The 19,444-nt window shown below is 39.2% G+C and overlaps 1 protein-coding gene across 1 annotated transcript; it reads left to right on the forward strand.

The window, feature by feature from the left end:
• The first annotated feature begins 226 nt into the window (after positions 1–226).
• On the forward strand, positions 227–19,393 carry nckipsd (NCK interacting protein with SH3 domain). The gene is given in 18 exon segments (XM_028447383.1): positions 227–576; positions 2,410–2,522; positions 2,608–2,824; positions 5,859–5,934; positions 7,172–7,305; positions 7,308–7,414; positions 7,416–7,722; positions 9,475–9,645; positions 10,084–10,170; positions 10,930–11,068; positions 11,734–11,798; positions 11,800–11,815; positions 11,988–12,116; positions 15,266–15,355; positions 15,440–15,465; positions 15,467–15,598; positions 15,601–15,618; positions 17,549–19,393. Coding segments are annotated over 18 exon segments (2,223 nt in total). The 5' UTR covers positions 227–405; the 3' UTR covers positions 17,774–19,393.
• The last annotated feature ends 51 nt before the right edge of the window (positions 19,394–19,444 follow it).

The following is a 19,444-nucleotide window of genomic DNA, read 5'->3' on the forward strand; positions in this document are numbered from 1 at the left end:
AACCACATGCTATTTTGACACAAAATAACAGAGTAAATTACAAATAAAATTTTTTTTATTAGTTCGTTTTTTTAGTTTAATTTATATGATATATTTTTTTAATATACATTTCAAACATTTTTTTAGCAGGGAAAAAATGCAGCTGGACAGAAAATGTAAGCGTCACGCCACGATTTATTTTATTTTATTTTAATTTAGCACCAGCGCCCCCTGTGGTGGTAGCTGGTATGGGCGCGGTCAGGTGATCTCAGTGACAGTGTAAATAGACGGTGGAGGGTGAGAGGTGGCTATGCTTTCGTAGCCCCCTTTAAACCTCCTCCAGTTGAGCAGACCTCTTTATTCGGACTCTCCGTGTCTCAGGATACCGTCTCAGACTGTTTCACAGTCGTTCGCTTGTAGTAAACCATGTACCGGTCTCTGTACGCCTTCCGATCCGCGGAGCCCAACTCGCTGCACTTCTCGGCCGGAGAAAGCTTCCTAATCCTCGAGAGGAGCAACAAACACTGGTGGCTGGGGTCTCGCTGCAGCTCAGGCGAAACCGGCTACATCCCCGCCTCATACATCGAGAAAATACAGGTAAACACCACCTTTAGGACCACCTGTGTGGTTCTATAGCTGCACCCTAGGGCTACATGAGTAATCAGTAAAAAAAAAAAGCAGAACTGATGGGATCGAGGGAGTGCTGCAGTGCAGGCCATGATCAGACTGCGGATTACTGCAGAAAATAAATAAATACATGCATGTATGATTACTGGAAATGTTAGAAGATTCATGATGGGATTTGACCAACGAGGGGCCAAGAAAAAGGTACAGAGAGCTTTTGTTTGAGCATCATTCAGGATCCACCAATGGGAAGCGGGTTTTCATTGGTTTGGTGTTGTCAGTCACACCCACAGCAGCCTGGGAGAGGAGAGCTGCAGTGAACCAGTCACAGCATGTCCCAGTGTGTGAGCTTTACTGGATTTGAACAGGAAAACAGAATTCCTAAGTTTAGCCCAACATATGTTCTACCTGTCTCTCTCTCATTCATTTTATTTCTTTATTTTTAAATTAACCAAAATAAAGGAAGTATTTGATGCACATTAAATTAGAGCTGGGCAAAAAAAAAAAAAAAATCGATTTAATTGATTAATCGAATTTGTAGATAAAAACGATTTTTATTTTGCAAATTCAAGTTTAGAAAAAAAAGTATATATATATATATATATCCCGACACAGTTCTTTCGGACTTTTTCGCGTTCTGATGTGAGCCAGCCCCCTCTTTGTTTACATGTGTTTACCTATATGTGTATATGTTTATTTTTTTATTCGCACTTTGCTGAGATGCTAAGGGAAGAGTTTATTATTATTATTTTTTTTTATTGTAGTGTTATATGTTATAAAATATATAGTTATCTGATTTGTTAATCAGAAAATTTAAGCTACTGTGAAGTTGCTGTTGCACTTTAGATTAACCCTGGGTTAAAGCTTGAAATAGTTGAATGACAGAGCCTCATTTACTTTTTATTTTGGGATTGTTCTATGCATTTTAACTCTTGAGGACAATCACAGCAATAAAGTTGCGCTTTTGACAATATATCTGATGTCTGCAGTCATTTTTAAGTGCAATAAAAAAATTAAATTGAAAATTGAATCGAAACTCGAATATTTCTTTAAAAAATCAGAGATTTTTTTTTTTTTTGGCAAAGTCTCCCAGCCCTGCATTAAATAAAATTTCATATCTTCTTCAAACAAAACCCTTTGCCAGTTAAAAAAAAAAAAGGTGTGTTAAATCAGTGTTTCTCAAATGGGGGTACGTGATGGCACTTGAAAGAGAGAGAGTGGGAAAATTAACAAATGAAATAATTTAATGAGGTTTATAATGTTTAGTTTTAGTTAAAAATAAACATAATAATGATGATGTTAATGGTTTTGATTAGAACATGAACTGAAAATACCAGGGACAGTCTTGGTCCCACACCAGGTGGGAGATGATTAAAAACTATATATAGATGAATTAATCCAGGAGGCACTAAATACTGTTTCATTCCACTTATTTACATAATGACATTCTTTAAAATGGGTGTTATCACTAATTCATTCCATCATTTTACCTAAAAGACATTCTTTTAACTAGAATTAGTTTTATATTTGTCAAAGTGAAAGTCTAGAATACAGTTGTTTAAGATGGGGTACTTGGATTCAGAAATAAGAAAAAGGGGGTACTTGAGCCAAAAAAAATGTGAGAACCACAGTTTTAAATTGTCATGTTTATTAAAACCAATAATGATTCTCTTGGTTAAGGCCTACTTTTTGTCCCACTTCTTCACTGCCTGGAGGCTCACAAATGTCCCCCAGCGACTGCCGGTTTGATTTAAAGTTTAATCACTTTCTCCTGCTGCTATGGTAATAAAACTTTAATCTGTTCAGGCCCCGGAGCAGGACGAGGTGCTGCAGTCCATCGACAGAGCAATTGAGGGAATCCACAACGTGGCCTTAAAGAATGGAGGCAAATACAATCTTGAGCAGCGGGATGTCCTGCAGTAAGTCAAAGTGCATGCTGTAAAGAATCTATTTCCACTTTGTAATGTTTTTTTTTTTGAATCATAATACCGTGTGTTGTTGCAGAAAGCTGATCCATCACAGAAAGGAAACTCTGGCTAGGAGGAGTTCCTCTTCGTCCTCCTCCGTACACAAACAAGGCCTCCCATCATCCAACAGTGAGATCACCCTCAGTCAAACCCCTCCTCCACCCAATGGCCTCAGCGGAGACTATGGCAGACAGGGAAGCTTGCCACTATCAGGGAGCATGGACAACATGCAAGGGGAACGCACTTTCTACCAGGTGACACACACTAATAGAAGTTACATACCAAGTGTGTGTTCATTTTTAAGAAGGGTCTATAGATACGGAAACGTATCAATAGCCCCCCGGGAGTCGGGACTATTGATACGGAAACGTATGTTTTGCCAGGATGGCGGAGTGGTCTAATGCGCCGCACTCAAGGATCCTTCCTTCCACTAACGTAGGTTCGAATCCCACTTTTGTCATATATATTTTTCATTTTAACATATTTAAAACGGCAAATTCCTCCTTTAAAAATACATAAACGAAAAAAAATTAAAAAAATTTAGGGTATTTCCTGGGTTAGGGCTAAAATAAAATGGTTAGCGGGGTAGCTAAAAATAAATATGAGCTAAAATAAAACTGACGGAGCATTAAGTCACATGGTGCACCTATCACGTGACCTAAACTGGCCAATGAGGGGCGCTTCGTATGATTAGGCAGTCTATTCATACGTTTCTGTATGAATAGCCACGGTCTTGTTTTTATTACACTTACAGCTGTCCATCTCACTGGTTGTAGCACATCATTTTCTGTGAATGTTTTAAAGGATAAATGAGAAATTGAGAATATCAATGTTGTTTATGTTAAAACAGCAAATATAACACTTTCTTTTGGTGTTGTCAAATTTACTCGTTTTTCCCGCCAATATTCTGTGGCTTGCTTGAGATCAAACTGAGTGTGATTTAGCCCCTGAACTAAAATTATTTTGACACCCCTGATCTAGAGTCTCAAGATCCTGGGCTCTTTTTGTTGGTTGGAGAATCTGAACTACGTGGTGGAAACCCTTGCTGTGTTTTCGGTGAACTGGAAACTAGCATCATTGTTGACATTACGTCTTGGTTTTTACAATAAAGGACAGATGGTTGGCTGATGGATTTCCATCTCTACCTGTTCATGTGTCGAGAGGAGCTTTCAGGAAAGACATAATAGCCTCCGTAGGATTTGAACCATAAAAATGGTAAAAAATCATCCCCATTCTAAAACCCCATGTGGACATTTTACCAGTATTTTCATATTGAAAAATTCTCCTAAAAATAAAGACATGCTGCTAACTCTACAGCAAACAAACACAGTTTCCAAGTGACACCCTAACAATCGATCTCTAAGGCACAACAGTGAGCTTTAACCATCGTTGGGTCCAGTCAAATTACATGTTTCTGACCTTCATCTTGAAACACTTTGTTTATTTAGGCTTCATCTCCTGTTATTTCACAACCTAGTACATGTCCCTTAGATAGTTTTACCCTGTAGACATTTATTGGTATCACATATTAACAGTCAGCTCAGTTAACAAGTACTGTATTGGGAAATACTATGTGCATGGTCAAGATCAATGACAGGAGTATCTGACATGTAACATCCATAGTACCATGTATGTTGTAATCATTTTCTTTGTACTTTAACAACAATAAAAAGGGTACACAGTTGATTTCCCACCATGTTCACTGTCATCAGCACAAAATCTGTCCCAAAAAATGCATCGTCCCCCCAGATTTAAATTTTTTTGACAACGCAGCTACTGCATGTAACAGCTGGTCTCTAAAGTTCTGATATCATGCACGTTTATTTTCTCTCTCTCGCTCTAGGCTGCAGGAAGCACCGTGTATATCTAATAACGAATAACATGTTATTAAGAATCAACTAAAATCATACAAGACATATTTTGGTTATAAACACCTATATCTAGAGGTATCTGATGTTCGCTTTCTGCCTATCTCCTTTATTATCCAACACTTTATTTATCATTTCCTATATTAACTGATACCGATATATTTATAGACGCCCTTCCCTCAACCTAAATTCATTTTACATTATCTATATCCCCATAGAGTTAACACATAAAACCCACTTTTAATGTGATGCCCCACAAGGTCTGTTCTATAAATAAACATTGTTAGTGCAAAATAAGAAAACTAATTCAACGTCAGTTATGGAAAAAGTGATATTTGTTTTCAATATGTTGTCTCAAACAACTGCATGTATTTGTTTTTCATTATTGGAAAAATTGATACTGATGTCAGTCAAATTATATGTACTATGGCAAATATCTGGTGATAATATCGCCCCACTCTACTTATAACAAATGCAGCGCACGGTAACACAGTAACAAATTTTCCCCATGTTCGCCCTGTTAACCAGCTGTAGATTAACTATTCATTCAAAGTTTTGTACACCAACTCAGACAATTTTTTCTCCCAGCTAACTAAACTACCCCGTCATGTGATACAAATGAAAAAAATCTGTACATAATAAAACATTTTTTTTTCAAAGTCAGAAAAATACTCAAGCAACAACAAACTATTTACAATATTCTTATGAAATACCCATAATAACTATTTTTGTTACCATGGAAACCGCCCATTGGCTTATTCAGTGCCAGTCACAGTGCATTTGCAATGTTTGTTCTGTGAATTGTGTTTTGCATTTAAAAAATATATATTTGTGTGTGTAAATACTTGGCAATATAATTCTCGCTCGTTTTCCCCATCTTGTCTGAACTCACCTGTTCTTCATCCTCAAAGCAATGTTTCTCACACTTTGGGACTACAGGTACCTTATTTCCCATTAAACACGTGTTTAATGTTTGAAGTTTAAAAAGTAATGCTCAAATAATCTTGCACAATAGCCAAGTTGTTTTCCGAACAACTCATCAAAATGCAAGTTTTCAAAGAAAAGCCATTGAAACATGCACACTCTACATACGGCAGTTTTGAACTGCTTCCATTTCCTGAACTAACTTGAAATGCAGGTTTGATGATTCAACATTGTAAAAAGTGTGTTTAGCTAACAACACAAAAATATTTTAAAACCTTGGGATTCAGACAAACCAACACTAAAATGTGCAGGGTGAAAATGTTATTTGTCATAACACTATTTTTGAATATTTCTTTTGGGTTTTTTTTTTACACTTTTATAAATATATATATAAATACTGCTGCAAAGTTTAACTGTATATATAAAGAAGCGCTAGAACCCATTGTTCCCTGTTTGTTTTCTGATGGACCAGGCTTTTTTTGGTTTCGTCCTGCAGGTGCCGCCTCAGGCTCGACGAGCTGCTCCCGTTAATCCACCTCCTCCTGAAAAACAGCAAAACAACCGACGACTAGGTGAGTTTTCAGCAGCAGCCGGTGGCATCACCGAAAACTATTTACGGGGTGTGAAGCACTTTAAATCTGTTACAGAGACCCAAAAAAACTGATGTTTTATGACATCACGGCAGCTGAAAGCCTTCTCAGAGAACATTTATCTATCAACTGGAAATAATTTTACAACTCAAGCGCACCTGTAGTGAACTCTAAGTGTAAGCATCAAATATAAAATCAGAGGGTTTAGACGGATAACTTTCCTCATACATCCTATGGAAGTAGCCAGGAGCACGCGAGCACGGTCGGCGCCATTGACTTTTGACGAGCAGCTCGAGCAGCCAATAGTAATGCTTAAAACAACTAATGGGATCGCCCTGTTGGTAGAAAGATCTCTGATTGGCTGTAGTCCAGCGTCAATCTCCTGTAGTTCTAAAGCTCATTTACAGTGTCAGGAGAAGGAGCATAGATTCACTGTCCACTCAGAACACTTTGGATTACAATATGCTCAAAGATTATTATGGATTTTTGAACAAATAACACCATATTGCAGCTTTAATGACAGTGGCAAAATGTGGGTCCAAGGCTGAGAACAGTTGAGAACCATGGTGTAAATGATACTTTATTATCCATCCACCCACTTTGTCCTATTTCACAGTCGCGGGGGTCTGCCAGTGCCTATCTCACACTGGGCATTAGGAGGGAGACACCCTGGATAGAGCGTCAGTCTATTGCAGGGCAACACACAGATAGACAAACAACCACTCACACTCACATTCACTCCTACGGGCAATTTAGAGACTCCAATCAACAGTCATGTTTTTGGATTGTGGGAGGAAGCCAGAGTACCGGGAAGAAACCCAGGCACTACGGCGAGATCATGCAAACTACGCACAGAAAGGACTTGAACCCAGGACCTTCTTGCTGTGAGGCGGACGTGCTCACCACTAAATACTTTATGTCATCTTTAATATGTTTCCTAAGAATGACTATTACCTGAATGACTGAGAAGGGTCTGACTGTAATGCTGCATTCACAGACAATTGGAAATTGAATAGACAGTATGTTAGCGGAGTGGCCACTTTTCTGCTCGGCGTTGCAGCCAATGACGGGGCACCTTTCACCTTCATTCGTCCAGTGTTGCTGCAGCTCTGTGCCTTGCTCAGCTCAGCTACAAAAACACTCTATTCTTAGTCAGCTCATTCCTACAGTCTCTCCCTCTGTAACCAGAGCTCTCACTCCTTCTCTCATTCTCTCACAGCACAGCGTGAGGTCCCCTCCAGAGTGTCCTCACTCCCACCCTCTCCCGTGCCCTCCCTCTCCATCAGCACCACCTCCTTAGAGTCCGGCTCCTCCCACTCCTTGGTCACCTCCGATGCCAGTCTGCCGAGTGTTCCAACACTCCTCCCCCCCCAGTGCCATCCCGTGTGAAGCCATCTGCGCCCCCATCCTCTGACTCTCCTCCTCAGGCGGCTCCTCTGAAAAAAAGCCCGGCGCCACAGCCCCCCCCATGCTGCTGATTCCCCCCAGCCCGCTGCTCCTATCCAGCTCTTTGTGGAGGAACAACCTGACACTGAGTGGCCTGTTGCCCCCCCATCCATTGCTGAGAGCCCTCCTGAGATCCCCACTGCCTCAGAGCCAGTTCCCACGACCGTTGGAGCCGAGCTGATCGAGCTGGTGAGGAAGAACACAGGTCTGAGCTACGAGCTGTCCCGGGTCGCTGTCGGTGTGGTGGTTGGACATCTGCAGAGCACGTTACCTCAAGCCTCCTCTGCTTTGGAACAAGTTCTCCTCTCACTGGTAGAGAGCAAGGTCAGAGTTGTTTTCATTACATCATGTTCTCAGATACTTTGAGTTTAAAAGAAAATAATCGTCATTTAAAGCTCGGCCTTTGTTCAACTGTTACCTCAGAGTGATTTAAAAACTGTGAGAACCGTGGAGGAGTTTCGCTGACTGTTTCCTGGCAAAGCCTTCAGCAGTGTTGGCTAAATCTAACTTGATGCTTTGGGCACTTTCTGGGAACTTTCCTGGGAAACAGAGTTTACACACAGAGAGCATACACAGTTTAATTAGAGCAGTAAGGGTGACTCCAGAGTGTTTGATTGTTAATCGGTTGACTACATTATAGCTGTGTGTTCATGTGGCGTTGTGTGTTTTATACCTTAATAACGTCTTACCATGTATAAAGCTGCTGCCAAAGCTCTGTTTTCTTCACCGTTGGGCATGGTTGTGTTCGAAATTGCATACTAACGTACTACACACTCAATGAGTATATACTGTCTACTATATACGATTAGTATTATTAGGAAGATTAGGAGGATGACCGTTCCCACTGAAGTAGTATAATTGCCAAGTTTCCCAGGATGCATTTCGAACCTACCACAAAAACCGAAGGCTAAATATCTCACACATTGCCTAGTAGGAATGTAGTGCGTGAGTGAGTGTTGGTGGTGGTCGGAGGAGCCGATGGCGCACTATGGCAGCCTCGCTTCCGTCAGTCTGCCCCAGGGCAGCTGTGGCTACAATAGTAGTTTACCACCACTAAGTGTAAAGCGACTTTGAGTGTCCAAAAAAAGCGCTATATAAAATTGATGCATTATTATCATTTTCTCTGTTCATTCGCCACCTTTGAAAGTTCTGAAGGCATTTTAAGCAAAAAAGTGACCCAAAAGAATATCAACATGTGATCATTTGATCCATAAAACTTAAGGAAATGCATTTGATGCCGACGTTTTGGAGATTTTTGGAGACCTGCCATTGTGCTATACTGACGAAAATACCGGTTAACTTCAAAACAAGAGCCCTATTTACAAAAGCGTTAAAAGCTAATGGAAGACAAGAAGAGATGCTTTTGTTTTGAAACGGGGATGTTTGCCTTTTTGTCTTGAAGCCGGTCTGTGGAAAATTTCACGTTTCGCTCGCAATGCATCATAGGGCAGTTAAGTACAGAATGACGAGTGTGCACACTGAAAGGGCAGTATTATCTTTTTTAACAAAGATTATATTAGATGGCTTTATCGCTGTTCCCTACAACATATTTAGCACAATGAACAGAACACATCCAATCAAAATCAAGAATCAATTAGATGTGTGCAAGCTGTTTTTTTTTTGTAACTCTTTTTAAATTGCAAAATATTTTTGCAACTTTTCAAAATCTTTCTTTTGAGAGTTCCACGCTTTTACACCAGCAGCAGCAGCAGCAAGCAGCAGCAACGACAGCAGCATTGCTATGCCAAAAGAAAGTTTCACCAGCCTTGTTGTTGTTGTTGTAGCAGCTTCTCTGCAGCGCATGCCAATGACAACATTGACATTTGTTACCATGTGATTGGCTAAAACAAATCGTGGTGGACAGGCACTTTGCCCACAGCTTCAAGCATTCTGTTCATGTCCCTCCCTGGTTCCGAAAGGATTTGCCAGACACAGACCCAGATTGATGTGGAGAACTCGAGTTCTACACATCTGGATCAGTTTTGTTTGTTTCAAGAAAGTGCAGTATCACATGTTTTTTGTTTTGGGCCATACTTGTTATATTTGACTGATCTCCCATGTCTCCTGTCATTGAAGGACCTGAGTGCAGCGCTGCCACAGGGTCAGGTGTGTCACGATGAGCAGAGACTGGAGGTGATCTTCAGCGACCTCGCTCGTCATCGCGATGACTCTCAGCAGCGCAGCTGGGCACTCCATGAAGACCACGCCCTCATCGCCTGCTACCTGGAGGAGCTGCTTAAGATACTGGTAGGGAACTGGGAGCAAGACATCCGTTTCTTGGAGCTTTTTCCAGATGCTTGAACAAATCATGTTTCCTACTAGCAGACAATGTTTTGTGCGGGAAGTGTTTTTGAGTTGATGATATGAAAGTTTTTTGTATCTGACGAGTGGATGTTTTGAACCAAACCCCAGATGTTGGGTTGTAAACAGCAGACATGTATGATAGGATCAGAGCAGCTCAGACGGCTCACCAAATCCAACAGCTTGATTTAAAAACTGGTTTTGGCAACATTTCAGGCCACTGTATCCTCACAGCTGGCACAAATGTCTGATCAAGGCTGGGCTGTTCAGATGGATCAGTAACGCTCTCCTAAATCCTGGAATGTGTCTCTAGACCAGGATTGTTTTGGGATTATGAGGTCATAAATGATCACCAATGTATGTGACGTTTGTTTGTGTCTCCAGACGGATGCTGATCCAGAAGTGTGTAAGCGAATGTGCAAGGACAACCACTATGAGAACGTGTTGTCTTTGGTTTCCTATTATCAGATGGTGAGATATGAAAACTTTTTTTTATTGACTTTTCTCATTTCTGTACAATGACATTTAGTTTGAGTGCAGCCCATATTTCTGCAGCAGTCTCTTTGAACTACTGTGGTGTAGTAGTAAGCAGGGTTGGGGTCAATTACAACTCAATTATGATTACATTACGGCATTTTTACCAATTACAATGAAAATTACAATTATTTTTTCTATGTAAGTAAATTATAATTATGTTCTCAATTATTAAAGTTCAAATTAAATTAATCACAATTACTGAGCCCTTGTGTTAGCTTTCCTTTAGCATTTCTTATGATAATGGGTCGGTTTTGACCCATCTTTTAAATCCGCTGTAAAATACACTAAAAAAGATTATTGATCATCTAATTTGTTTCCAATTTCTACGTTATGTTGTTAGGCTTTTTAATCAATGAAAATATCGGTATTAATATTTTTATATATTTTAATATCTGAACTCAATTACGATTACAACGGCAACATATTTTTTTCAAATACGATTACAGTTATAATTGCATAATTGTAATAAATTACCAATTACACAATTGCAAATATAATAGTCCCCAATCCTGGTAGTAAGTTGTGAATCTAGAATAATAATCTTTATTGTCATGGATGTGATGCTTCATTTTGTGACAAATGATTAGGGTTTTTCTGCAATGCGATGCATGTTAAAGGTTTTAGACTTTGGTTGACTGTGAAGCATCATTGTTGATGTGTGTTCTTTACACTGTGTGCGACTGTTTTGTGCAGGAGCATCGCGTGTCTTTGCGGCTGTTGCTCCTCAAAGTGTTTGGAGCGATGTGCAGCCTGGACGCCTCGCTCATCTCCACTCTTCTCAACTCCATCCTGCCAATGGAGCTCGCCAGAGACCTTCAGACTGACACGCAGGGTAAGAATCAGGGTTGGAGTCAATTACATTTTTTCAATTACAATTATTATTTTTCCCCCTGAAATAAATTACAATTACTAAAGTTCGAATTCAATTAATCACAATAATGGAGCCTTTGATGAATAATCTTATAAACTTAACGTCCTCTTGTGATAGCTTTCTGTCAGCACCTGTAATGCTCAGATCAGATCAGTTTTGACCCATGACTTAAATCAGCTGTAAAATACACAAAAAAAGTTTTATCTATCATTTCATTTGTTTCTCATCTCTTGGTTACCTTGTTAGGTTTTCTTATCCATCAAAATATTGGTATTACATTTTTTTTAATGGTAAATGATCCTTAAGAGAACTAACATGTAAACTTGATAGGAAACATATTTTAATAATTGTTAAACTACATAGGCCTATATGTAAGCCACAGAACTACTGTGTAACACGGTTCTTTAGTTTTGCGTTTAATTACATTATAAATGACAGTTTTTATGAAATATTGATTACAATTACAAAGCCAATAATCTGAACTCAATTTTATTAAATTACGAATACAACAGCAACATATTTTGTTAATTATGATTTTAATTGTAACTAAATCATAATAAAAATACTTAATTTTTATGTGGAGACAACCCTCGTATTAATTCCGCCTGTGTTTGTTCCCACACCAGAGCATCAGAAGATGTGTTACTCAGCTCTTGTTCTGACTATGATCTTCTCAATGGGAGAGCAGGTTGCCATATCATCACTACGGTACAACACAACATTTAATATCGACTTGTCTTTGAACTTATATACAATCAGTTGTTGACTTTTACAGGGTGATTATGTAAACATTTTGCTAAATTGACACAAATGGAATGTGACTTGTGTGATTGAAAGCGTGCTGTAAAGGAATGTAATTTCATGTAACTGTATCATGCAGAGCACTTGAATGCAGAGTTTGTTCAGTTTCTTCTGGACGTGGTTGAGGACGGACTTCCCTCAGACCCCACAGAGCAGCTGCCCGACATCTTCCTGAACCTCCTGCTGTCCTTCAACCTTCACCACACAGGTGAGACAACATCGGGTCACATTCACACTGGGCATGACTACAGATAGAAACAACAGCAACAACACTGTATTGGGAGCAGTCGCAAGTCTTTATCATTAAGAACGTATTCTTAAATACTTGTCTGCTTGAATAGAGGCTTTAAATAAGTAAATAGATTAATGCAGGGTTTTTCAACCTTGGGGTCGCGACCCCATGTGGGGTTGCCTGGAAATACAATTGAGTCCCCTGAAATGACTAGTAATAATCAAATAAGATTAATTTAATTTAAAAAAATAAGTTTTATGGATTACTTTTTTTAATGCATTATCTATTTTTGCCCAATTAAAAAAACAATCCCTACATAATATCACAGAAATAGATATATAGTGCAAGAAGAAGCAGGAAGCTCACAAAGCTTAAATCATTTTTATTCTTTTTCAAAATAAAACGCAACACACAATCTCAAACTGCTGTATTCTATACTTTCACTTTCTCAAACATAAATCAAATTCAAATAAAAGGCAGTATAAAAATATCTGAGCCAGTGTATAGTGCCACTAATACTGGCTGCACTGTATTTATTTATTTAACCAGGAAAGTCTCAATGAGATTAATAATCTTTTTATTAAGAGATTCCTGGAAGCAGTTAGAGGGTTAAGGGACTCGCTCATGTTCCCACAGTAATAACCCAGAATTGAATTTGAACCCGGTGACCCTCTGGTTCCAAACTTGCTTATTTAACCAAGAGGCAAACATCATCAAATTTGATTTTTACAAAAAAAGGTCTCTGGAGGCGGCAGAAATTTGTGATATAAAAAAGTGGTCACAATAGAAAAAGGTTGGGAACCATCAGATTAATGAGTAGATCAACACAGTTGAAGCATCTAATTAATTATCGCCATGGATTTATGAATAAAAAGGTTTCCCAATAAAAACAAAGCCTGAACCTTCAGCTAAATGTTTACTAGAGTAGGTCCAGATATTAGAGATTGATGTCACACATTTATAAGGTAATTGGATTTCCTAACCTGAACGTTGTGTCTATCACTTTGTAAGTACCTCGAACCGGGATGTAATGTCAGGTTCACCTGGTATTGGTGCTTAAAGCAGAACTAAGTAACTTTTTACCTCTGAGGGTAAATACTGTACAAGTGTTTTTTTAGTGATTGGGGGGTCCCCCCCCCCCCCCCATCCCCCCACCCAGCTGCCTCTGGCCAGAAAACTGCAACAACCTGCTTTAAGACAGCCAATACACACTAAAGATGTGTTCACACCAGTGACGTTGCAGTCAGGGTAGGCAAGGTAGGCAGTGCCTACCCAAGGGTGAATTGATATTTTGATTATTTGTTTTAATTACAATATAGTTATAAATTCTTTATTTTTCAATTTCCAATAGCCTATAGTACCTATCAGTTTGAAAGTGTCAGCTTTTTGTGATTTTCATAGCCCAAATCGCTAAACATCGCTATTTCATAACTGCTCTAAGGCAGGAGGAGGCCACACCCCCTCCCAAAAGCACACAGCTGCTCTGCCTCTGTTCCCATAGCGTGTTTTTATGTGTTTTTGCGCATGCGCAGTCAGTTCCCCAAGATGAAAACCATTTATGTAAAAAGCTCTCCTAACTGCCTTTGGACGTAATCGTGCTATGCTAAATGCTATACATAAGTTCACGTGCATTAGTGAATTGAATATCACGTAACCGCTGCTGCTACGTTCTCTAGCTAGTGGGCGGGATAAACACTACAGTCAGTATGACAGCGCTAGAGAAGATAAAGAAACTTTTTTGAGGAAAAACGACAGCTTTTAAAGATTGGGAGACCAACACCTGAGCTACCAGACCTTCAGCAAAGGTAAGGTCAGAAAATTGTTCATACTTTCCACAGTGAAATGGTTCAAATGGAAGGATTGGCTTTGTTGATGCTCCCTCACTGAGGCTGTTCTGAGTTGTTGTTGTTGTTGTTGTCATTTTCTCCGTGTTCTATGTTTCCAACACAAACAACGGATGTGCTGCCATGTCATGAGATATATCTTGTTGGGAGAGTTATGGAGGCTATATAAATAATTATTTATGTTTCTTTAATGATGTTTTTACGATGTTGATTTTGTTAGATGTTAAATGCTTGTTCATGTGGATCTTGTTGGGTTTTTTTCTTTCTTATTAATGAATTTTATCTTTTAGATAAGCGATTGAGATGACTTTGTTGTAAATTGCGCTATACACATAAAGTTGAATTTACCTGAATTGAATTGAATTAGCACTTGCCAGCAGAAAACAATGAAATTGACATTGTGGTCTCAATTTGGAACGCCCTGCCTTCCCAACCCTAGTACTCACGGCGCGCCACTGGTTCAACACCGTACGCGACTGTAGCGACTTCAGTTGCCCGTGATGAGTCGCATGAACAGCAGTGGTGCTTTTTTGGTCACTTCATCGCTCCAGTGTCATCATTACCAGAGAACTGGTAATGACTAGTAATAACAGGGATCACTTACCTTATCATAAACGGCGCCGTTTTTATGATATAAATGGTCAACTTACTGAGCTACTAAAGGATGAGTTCACTCAGAATGCAGGCTTATTTAAGATTAACCACTTTAATTTTGCCTCAATACGTTTAGGAAGCCTCCCGCTGCCCATCTCACTGTAGGAGGAGGCTGCTGCTTCGGGGTGTGGAGTGTTTACGACAGTGAAATACCAAAAGGGACCTTTAGGGGAGCGCTAAGCAAAAGTTACTTAGTTCTGCTTTAATTAAAGCAAAAGGCAGAGTATTAGCTGGACACATGGGGACAATGCCAGAAAACACATTCATTTCATTTGTGCATTTTTTGTGTTCAACATCTTTGTCAGTGTAAGGTGGATAAATGTGGTCACACATTAATCTGCTACATTGAATTTCTCTACATCCTGCACGTATCAGGTATGTAGATGTGAAGACGACAGCAGCTATAGTCTGGTACTATGCAACCAGTGACAGACTAAAGGGGGATCGGTTCACCTGGGAAAAAGCTTGCGACTTAAACGGTAAAAACCAGCCTCTGAACTGATGGTTCAGAGCTGGAATTATGGTTTTCTTTCCAAGCATTGATGCGCAAAACACTTAGATTTAGTGTGAGTGTTGTTAAAAATGGTAGTTTTATATTCTTTCTTTGAACCCACTGTTTGTCATCAGCACCCAGCAACAATGTCGTCATGCAGGAGTTAAAGAAGAAAAATGTCAAGATTGTGTCAGAGAAAGTGTTGCTGCTGCTGAATCGAGGAGGTACGACACCACTGTTTGTTGCACTTCGTGTCCTCTCTTTTTCTCCTCTGCTCCATTACATCTTTCGTTTTATATCCGCTTCAGACGACCCTGTGTGTATGTTCAAACACACCACCGCCAGCACCACACTCCGTGCTCAAGTTTCTGCAGGACGTTTTTTTGCCACCGAGAGACCGCCAATATATCTACAGCACTGACATGATGGTGATGATCGACATCGCCGTACGGCAAATATCAGACCTTTCACATCACCGGGAGACAAGGTGAGATGCACTCACTATGATTACGATGGCCGGCATTTTCTCCAATTAGAATTGTCTTAAATCAGCTGTAAAATACATCTAAAAAAATATTATCTATTATCCAATTTGTTTTGCATCTATTGGTTACCTTGTTATGCTCCGTTCACACTGGATACATTACAAAGTATCCGTACATCCAGATTATATACAAAGTCAATGGATAGATGCGTCCCAGATGCGAAATCTTTCAAGTGCATTGGCCGTGCGAGCGCGCTACCGATTTTGCGCATATTCACACATTTGCAAGAGTTGAAAATATTGAACTCATGCGGCTGTTTCACATGACGAAAGCCAATCAGAGTCTTTGTTGACGATGATGTCAGGCTGTTAACATGGACACCGGTCTGTTCACCCATTCAACCATGGAGTAGAAGCTGTGTGTGACCACCTGGAGCTGTATGACACGGCCTTTATAACCAGGACCGGACTAGGAAGGATTTGGTGTGGAGGAGAATCAGCTAGGAGGTGGTAGTAGCAGGTAAAAGTTCTCTGTAGTTTTTATCTTTGAAAGTCAGCACTGAGCTAGGATAGCATTAGCCGCTAATCACACCGGCTTTTTTCACTGGTGGCTTATGTTTGTGAGAGGAGAAAAAGGAGCGCAGTGAAACTCACCGAGTTGGATGTGTCGCTGGTGGGCGGGGCTTCGCTTCAGACGTGCTTATGAAGTGTACAGGGGACATTTTTTGATCCTGCGATCGTTTTGTGCGGGCAAGATGCGTCCGTTGCCGAAGAAGACTCATTCAGTGTGCACACAGCATTAGTCTTCCTTATCCATGAAAATATTGCTATTAATGTTTTTGGTGTGAGTGTCTGAGCCTTTTTTGTCAGTATACCCCTAGATTTAGTAATAATAAAAAAAAGTTTAAATAATTCTCAAGAGAATTAACAGGTTGTGGAAAAACTTTATATTAAATATATTCTAATAATTACTACATACAGGGTTGGGGTCAATTACATTTTTCAGTTACAATTACATTTTCAATTACCCATGTTCAATTACAATGATACAATTAGTTACCAGAATTTTTTCCAATTACTGAAAATCTCAGAAAGTCAATTACAATTGCGTTCATAATTACAATTAATCACAATTACTGAACCTGAAATAAATAACCTAACCTTCCTCTTGTGTTAGCTTTCTGTTAGCATCTCCTAAACCAGCTGTAAAATACACTAAAAAGAAATCTAATTTATTTCCTGTCTATTAGTTACCTTGTTAGGCTTCATAGTCCAATGAAAATATAGGTTTTAATGTTATGGTGTGGACATCTGAGTCTTTTTTTGTGTCAGTATACCCCTGGATTTGAATTTTTTTTAAATGGTAAAATGTGGGAAAACTTGAATGAAAAATATTTTAATAATTATTAACTACATATGTGTAGAACTGTACATAGAACTGTAACATGATTCCACAGTTTTGCGTCAAATAATAATTAAAGATTTTTATAGAATTTTCATGGCAATTACAATTACAAAGCCAATTATCTGAACTCAACGACAATTTTATTACAATTACGACAGCAACAGATGTTTTCAATTACAATTTCAATTATAATTATGTCATAATTGTAATTCATTTTCAGTTACGCAGTTACAATTATAATTGACCCCAACCCTGACCACATACTGTATGTGTAAGCCATAGAACTGTATTGTTTCCCCAGTTTTGCATATGATTAAATAATAATTGACAGTTTTTATAGAATTTTCATACCAATTACAATTACAAAGTCGATTATCTGAATGTAATTACATTTCAACATGATGATTATAGCAGCAACATATTTTTAAAATTACGTCAAATGTTGTACTTAATTATCAATTACGTGATTACAATAAGAATTGAGCCCGACCCTGGCTCATGCATTTGTCTCTCTCTGCTCCTGTGAAGCTGCGGATGGAGTATCTCTCCCTCATGCACTCCATCATACGCTCCACCGACTACCTCGAGCACCAGCACCGCATGTCTGACCTGCAGGGGGCGCTGCAGAGGATTCTCAGGGAGGAGGAAGATCCTGGAGAGGGTGAAGATAGCGCAACGGCAAAACAGATGGATAAGCTAATCGTGCAGCAGATCTATAAGGAGTTTCCACAGATCTGCGGGAAACGACACTAACCATCTCAGTATCGACGCCTGCACGTCGTAGTCTGTCCTGGGAAAACTGCAAAGAAGAAGACGACTACAGGCACGTCAACCCAACTCTGACAGTGTCCTATGAGCTGCAGCGTGCACGTGAAGTTGATTTCAGAAGCTGCTTTCACTTTAAGAAAAACGTATTTTATTGGAGTAGACATCAAATGTTTTGTAAAGAAATAAATAAATAGAAATGATATCCAACAAAGACATCAACTACTGTAAGGTTGTGTGAACAGACATGGAAATATTGCTCGGCCAAATCTTTCAGATTAGCAATAATAACCTTATAAAATGACTATGTTTAAAGTATATTTTTGGGAATAAAATCCATTATTTAAATTTCGATATTCAGTCAATATTTTTTCAGCATTTCTGCCAACTGAAGCCCATAAAATGTCCCTTAGATTATACTGGTTTGCAGCATTATTTGTACATGTAGAAATCATAATATTTAAGGTTTATTTCAAAGAAAAAACAACCATGGAAAATGAATATATTTCGCTTGATTATATATTATCTACCGCCAGATGGAAACAAAATGTTGGTCTCAGTGCTCAGTCGAAGCACAGAACCAATGAAAACCCTCCAGTACAGTGAATGCTCATTTTAAATGTTGCCTGTAGCCAGAGCGTCACATGACAACAAGAAGGTCATAGGGTTTGACCAGATGACATTTCCTATCAGGAGCCTTTGTTGTGTGTTGAGTTAATGTGAGTGACAGGTGCCACTCTGTGTGAATGTGATTGTCTTTGCTCTGTGGTGTGGCTCTGACCAATCCAGAGTGTACCCCACCTTGTGCCCTTGCACCCTGACACTGTGAACTACATCAGCGAATATAGAAGATGGATGCATGATTTAAAAAGTACATGTAATGTGAGAGAAGACTTCAGCCCTCTGCATGCTTCCCCTTCAGTTGGACCAAACTCCTGTGTGTGTGTGTGTGTGTGTTAAAGAGCGTAATAATCGTCATGGAGATCTGTACTTATAAACAATCATCAGGCTTCTTCATCTCATCATTATTCACAATTGAGCAGCTTCTATGTGTGTTTGCTTCTTCAGTGAGCAGACCTCTGTCGGCTGTGATGTTGTTGAGCTAAATATTTAACTGCTACTCACTGAGACTTTACTCATGCTAAATATATCTTATCTTCTAACACTTGAAAAACATCTGCAAGAAGCAAAAATTCTCTATTACAGTTTGTCTCCCTGACTTATACTGGTTATAGATTCAAGCTTGCTGTGTTACGCTAAAGCTTCAGTACAATACTAGATATCAATCAGTGTTGTTGCTTTTTAATTTCTCTCTGCTATTGCCAAGAAAAATCACAACAAACAGACAAGATTAAAGAAAGCATTTACATTAACTCCTTATGGTTTAAAAATAACCATAATAATTATTTTAATGTGTAACGTCGTCTTCCACTTTGCTCCATGTGGTTTAATCCCCCAACATGACTTCCCCACATCGATGGTTGTTGATACAATCCTGAGGTGATATTTTTTTTGTGTGTGACTGGTAAGCATCTTCATAGTCAACAATGTCTTCAAAAGTGCTGCAATTGTGTGATAATTGACTAATAAAGCTCTATTTTAACAGTGGATTTTGTCAGGTGTCATCTTGGAGCGTGACTGTGACGGTAAATACAACAT

This window comes from Gouania willdenowi, chromosome 5 (genome assembly GCF_900634775.1).
Source record: "Gouania willdenowi chromosome 5, fGouWil2.1, whole genome shotgun sequence".
Classification (NCBI taxonomy): Eukaryota; Metazoa; Chordata; class Actinopteri; order Blenniiformes; family Gobiesocidae; genus Gouania; species Gouania willdenowi.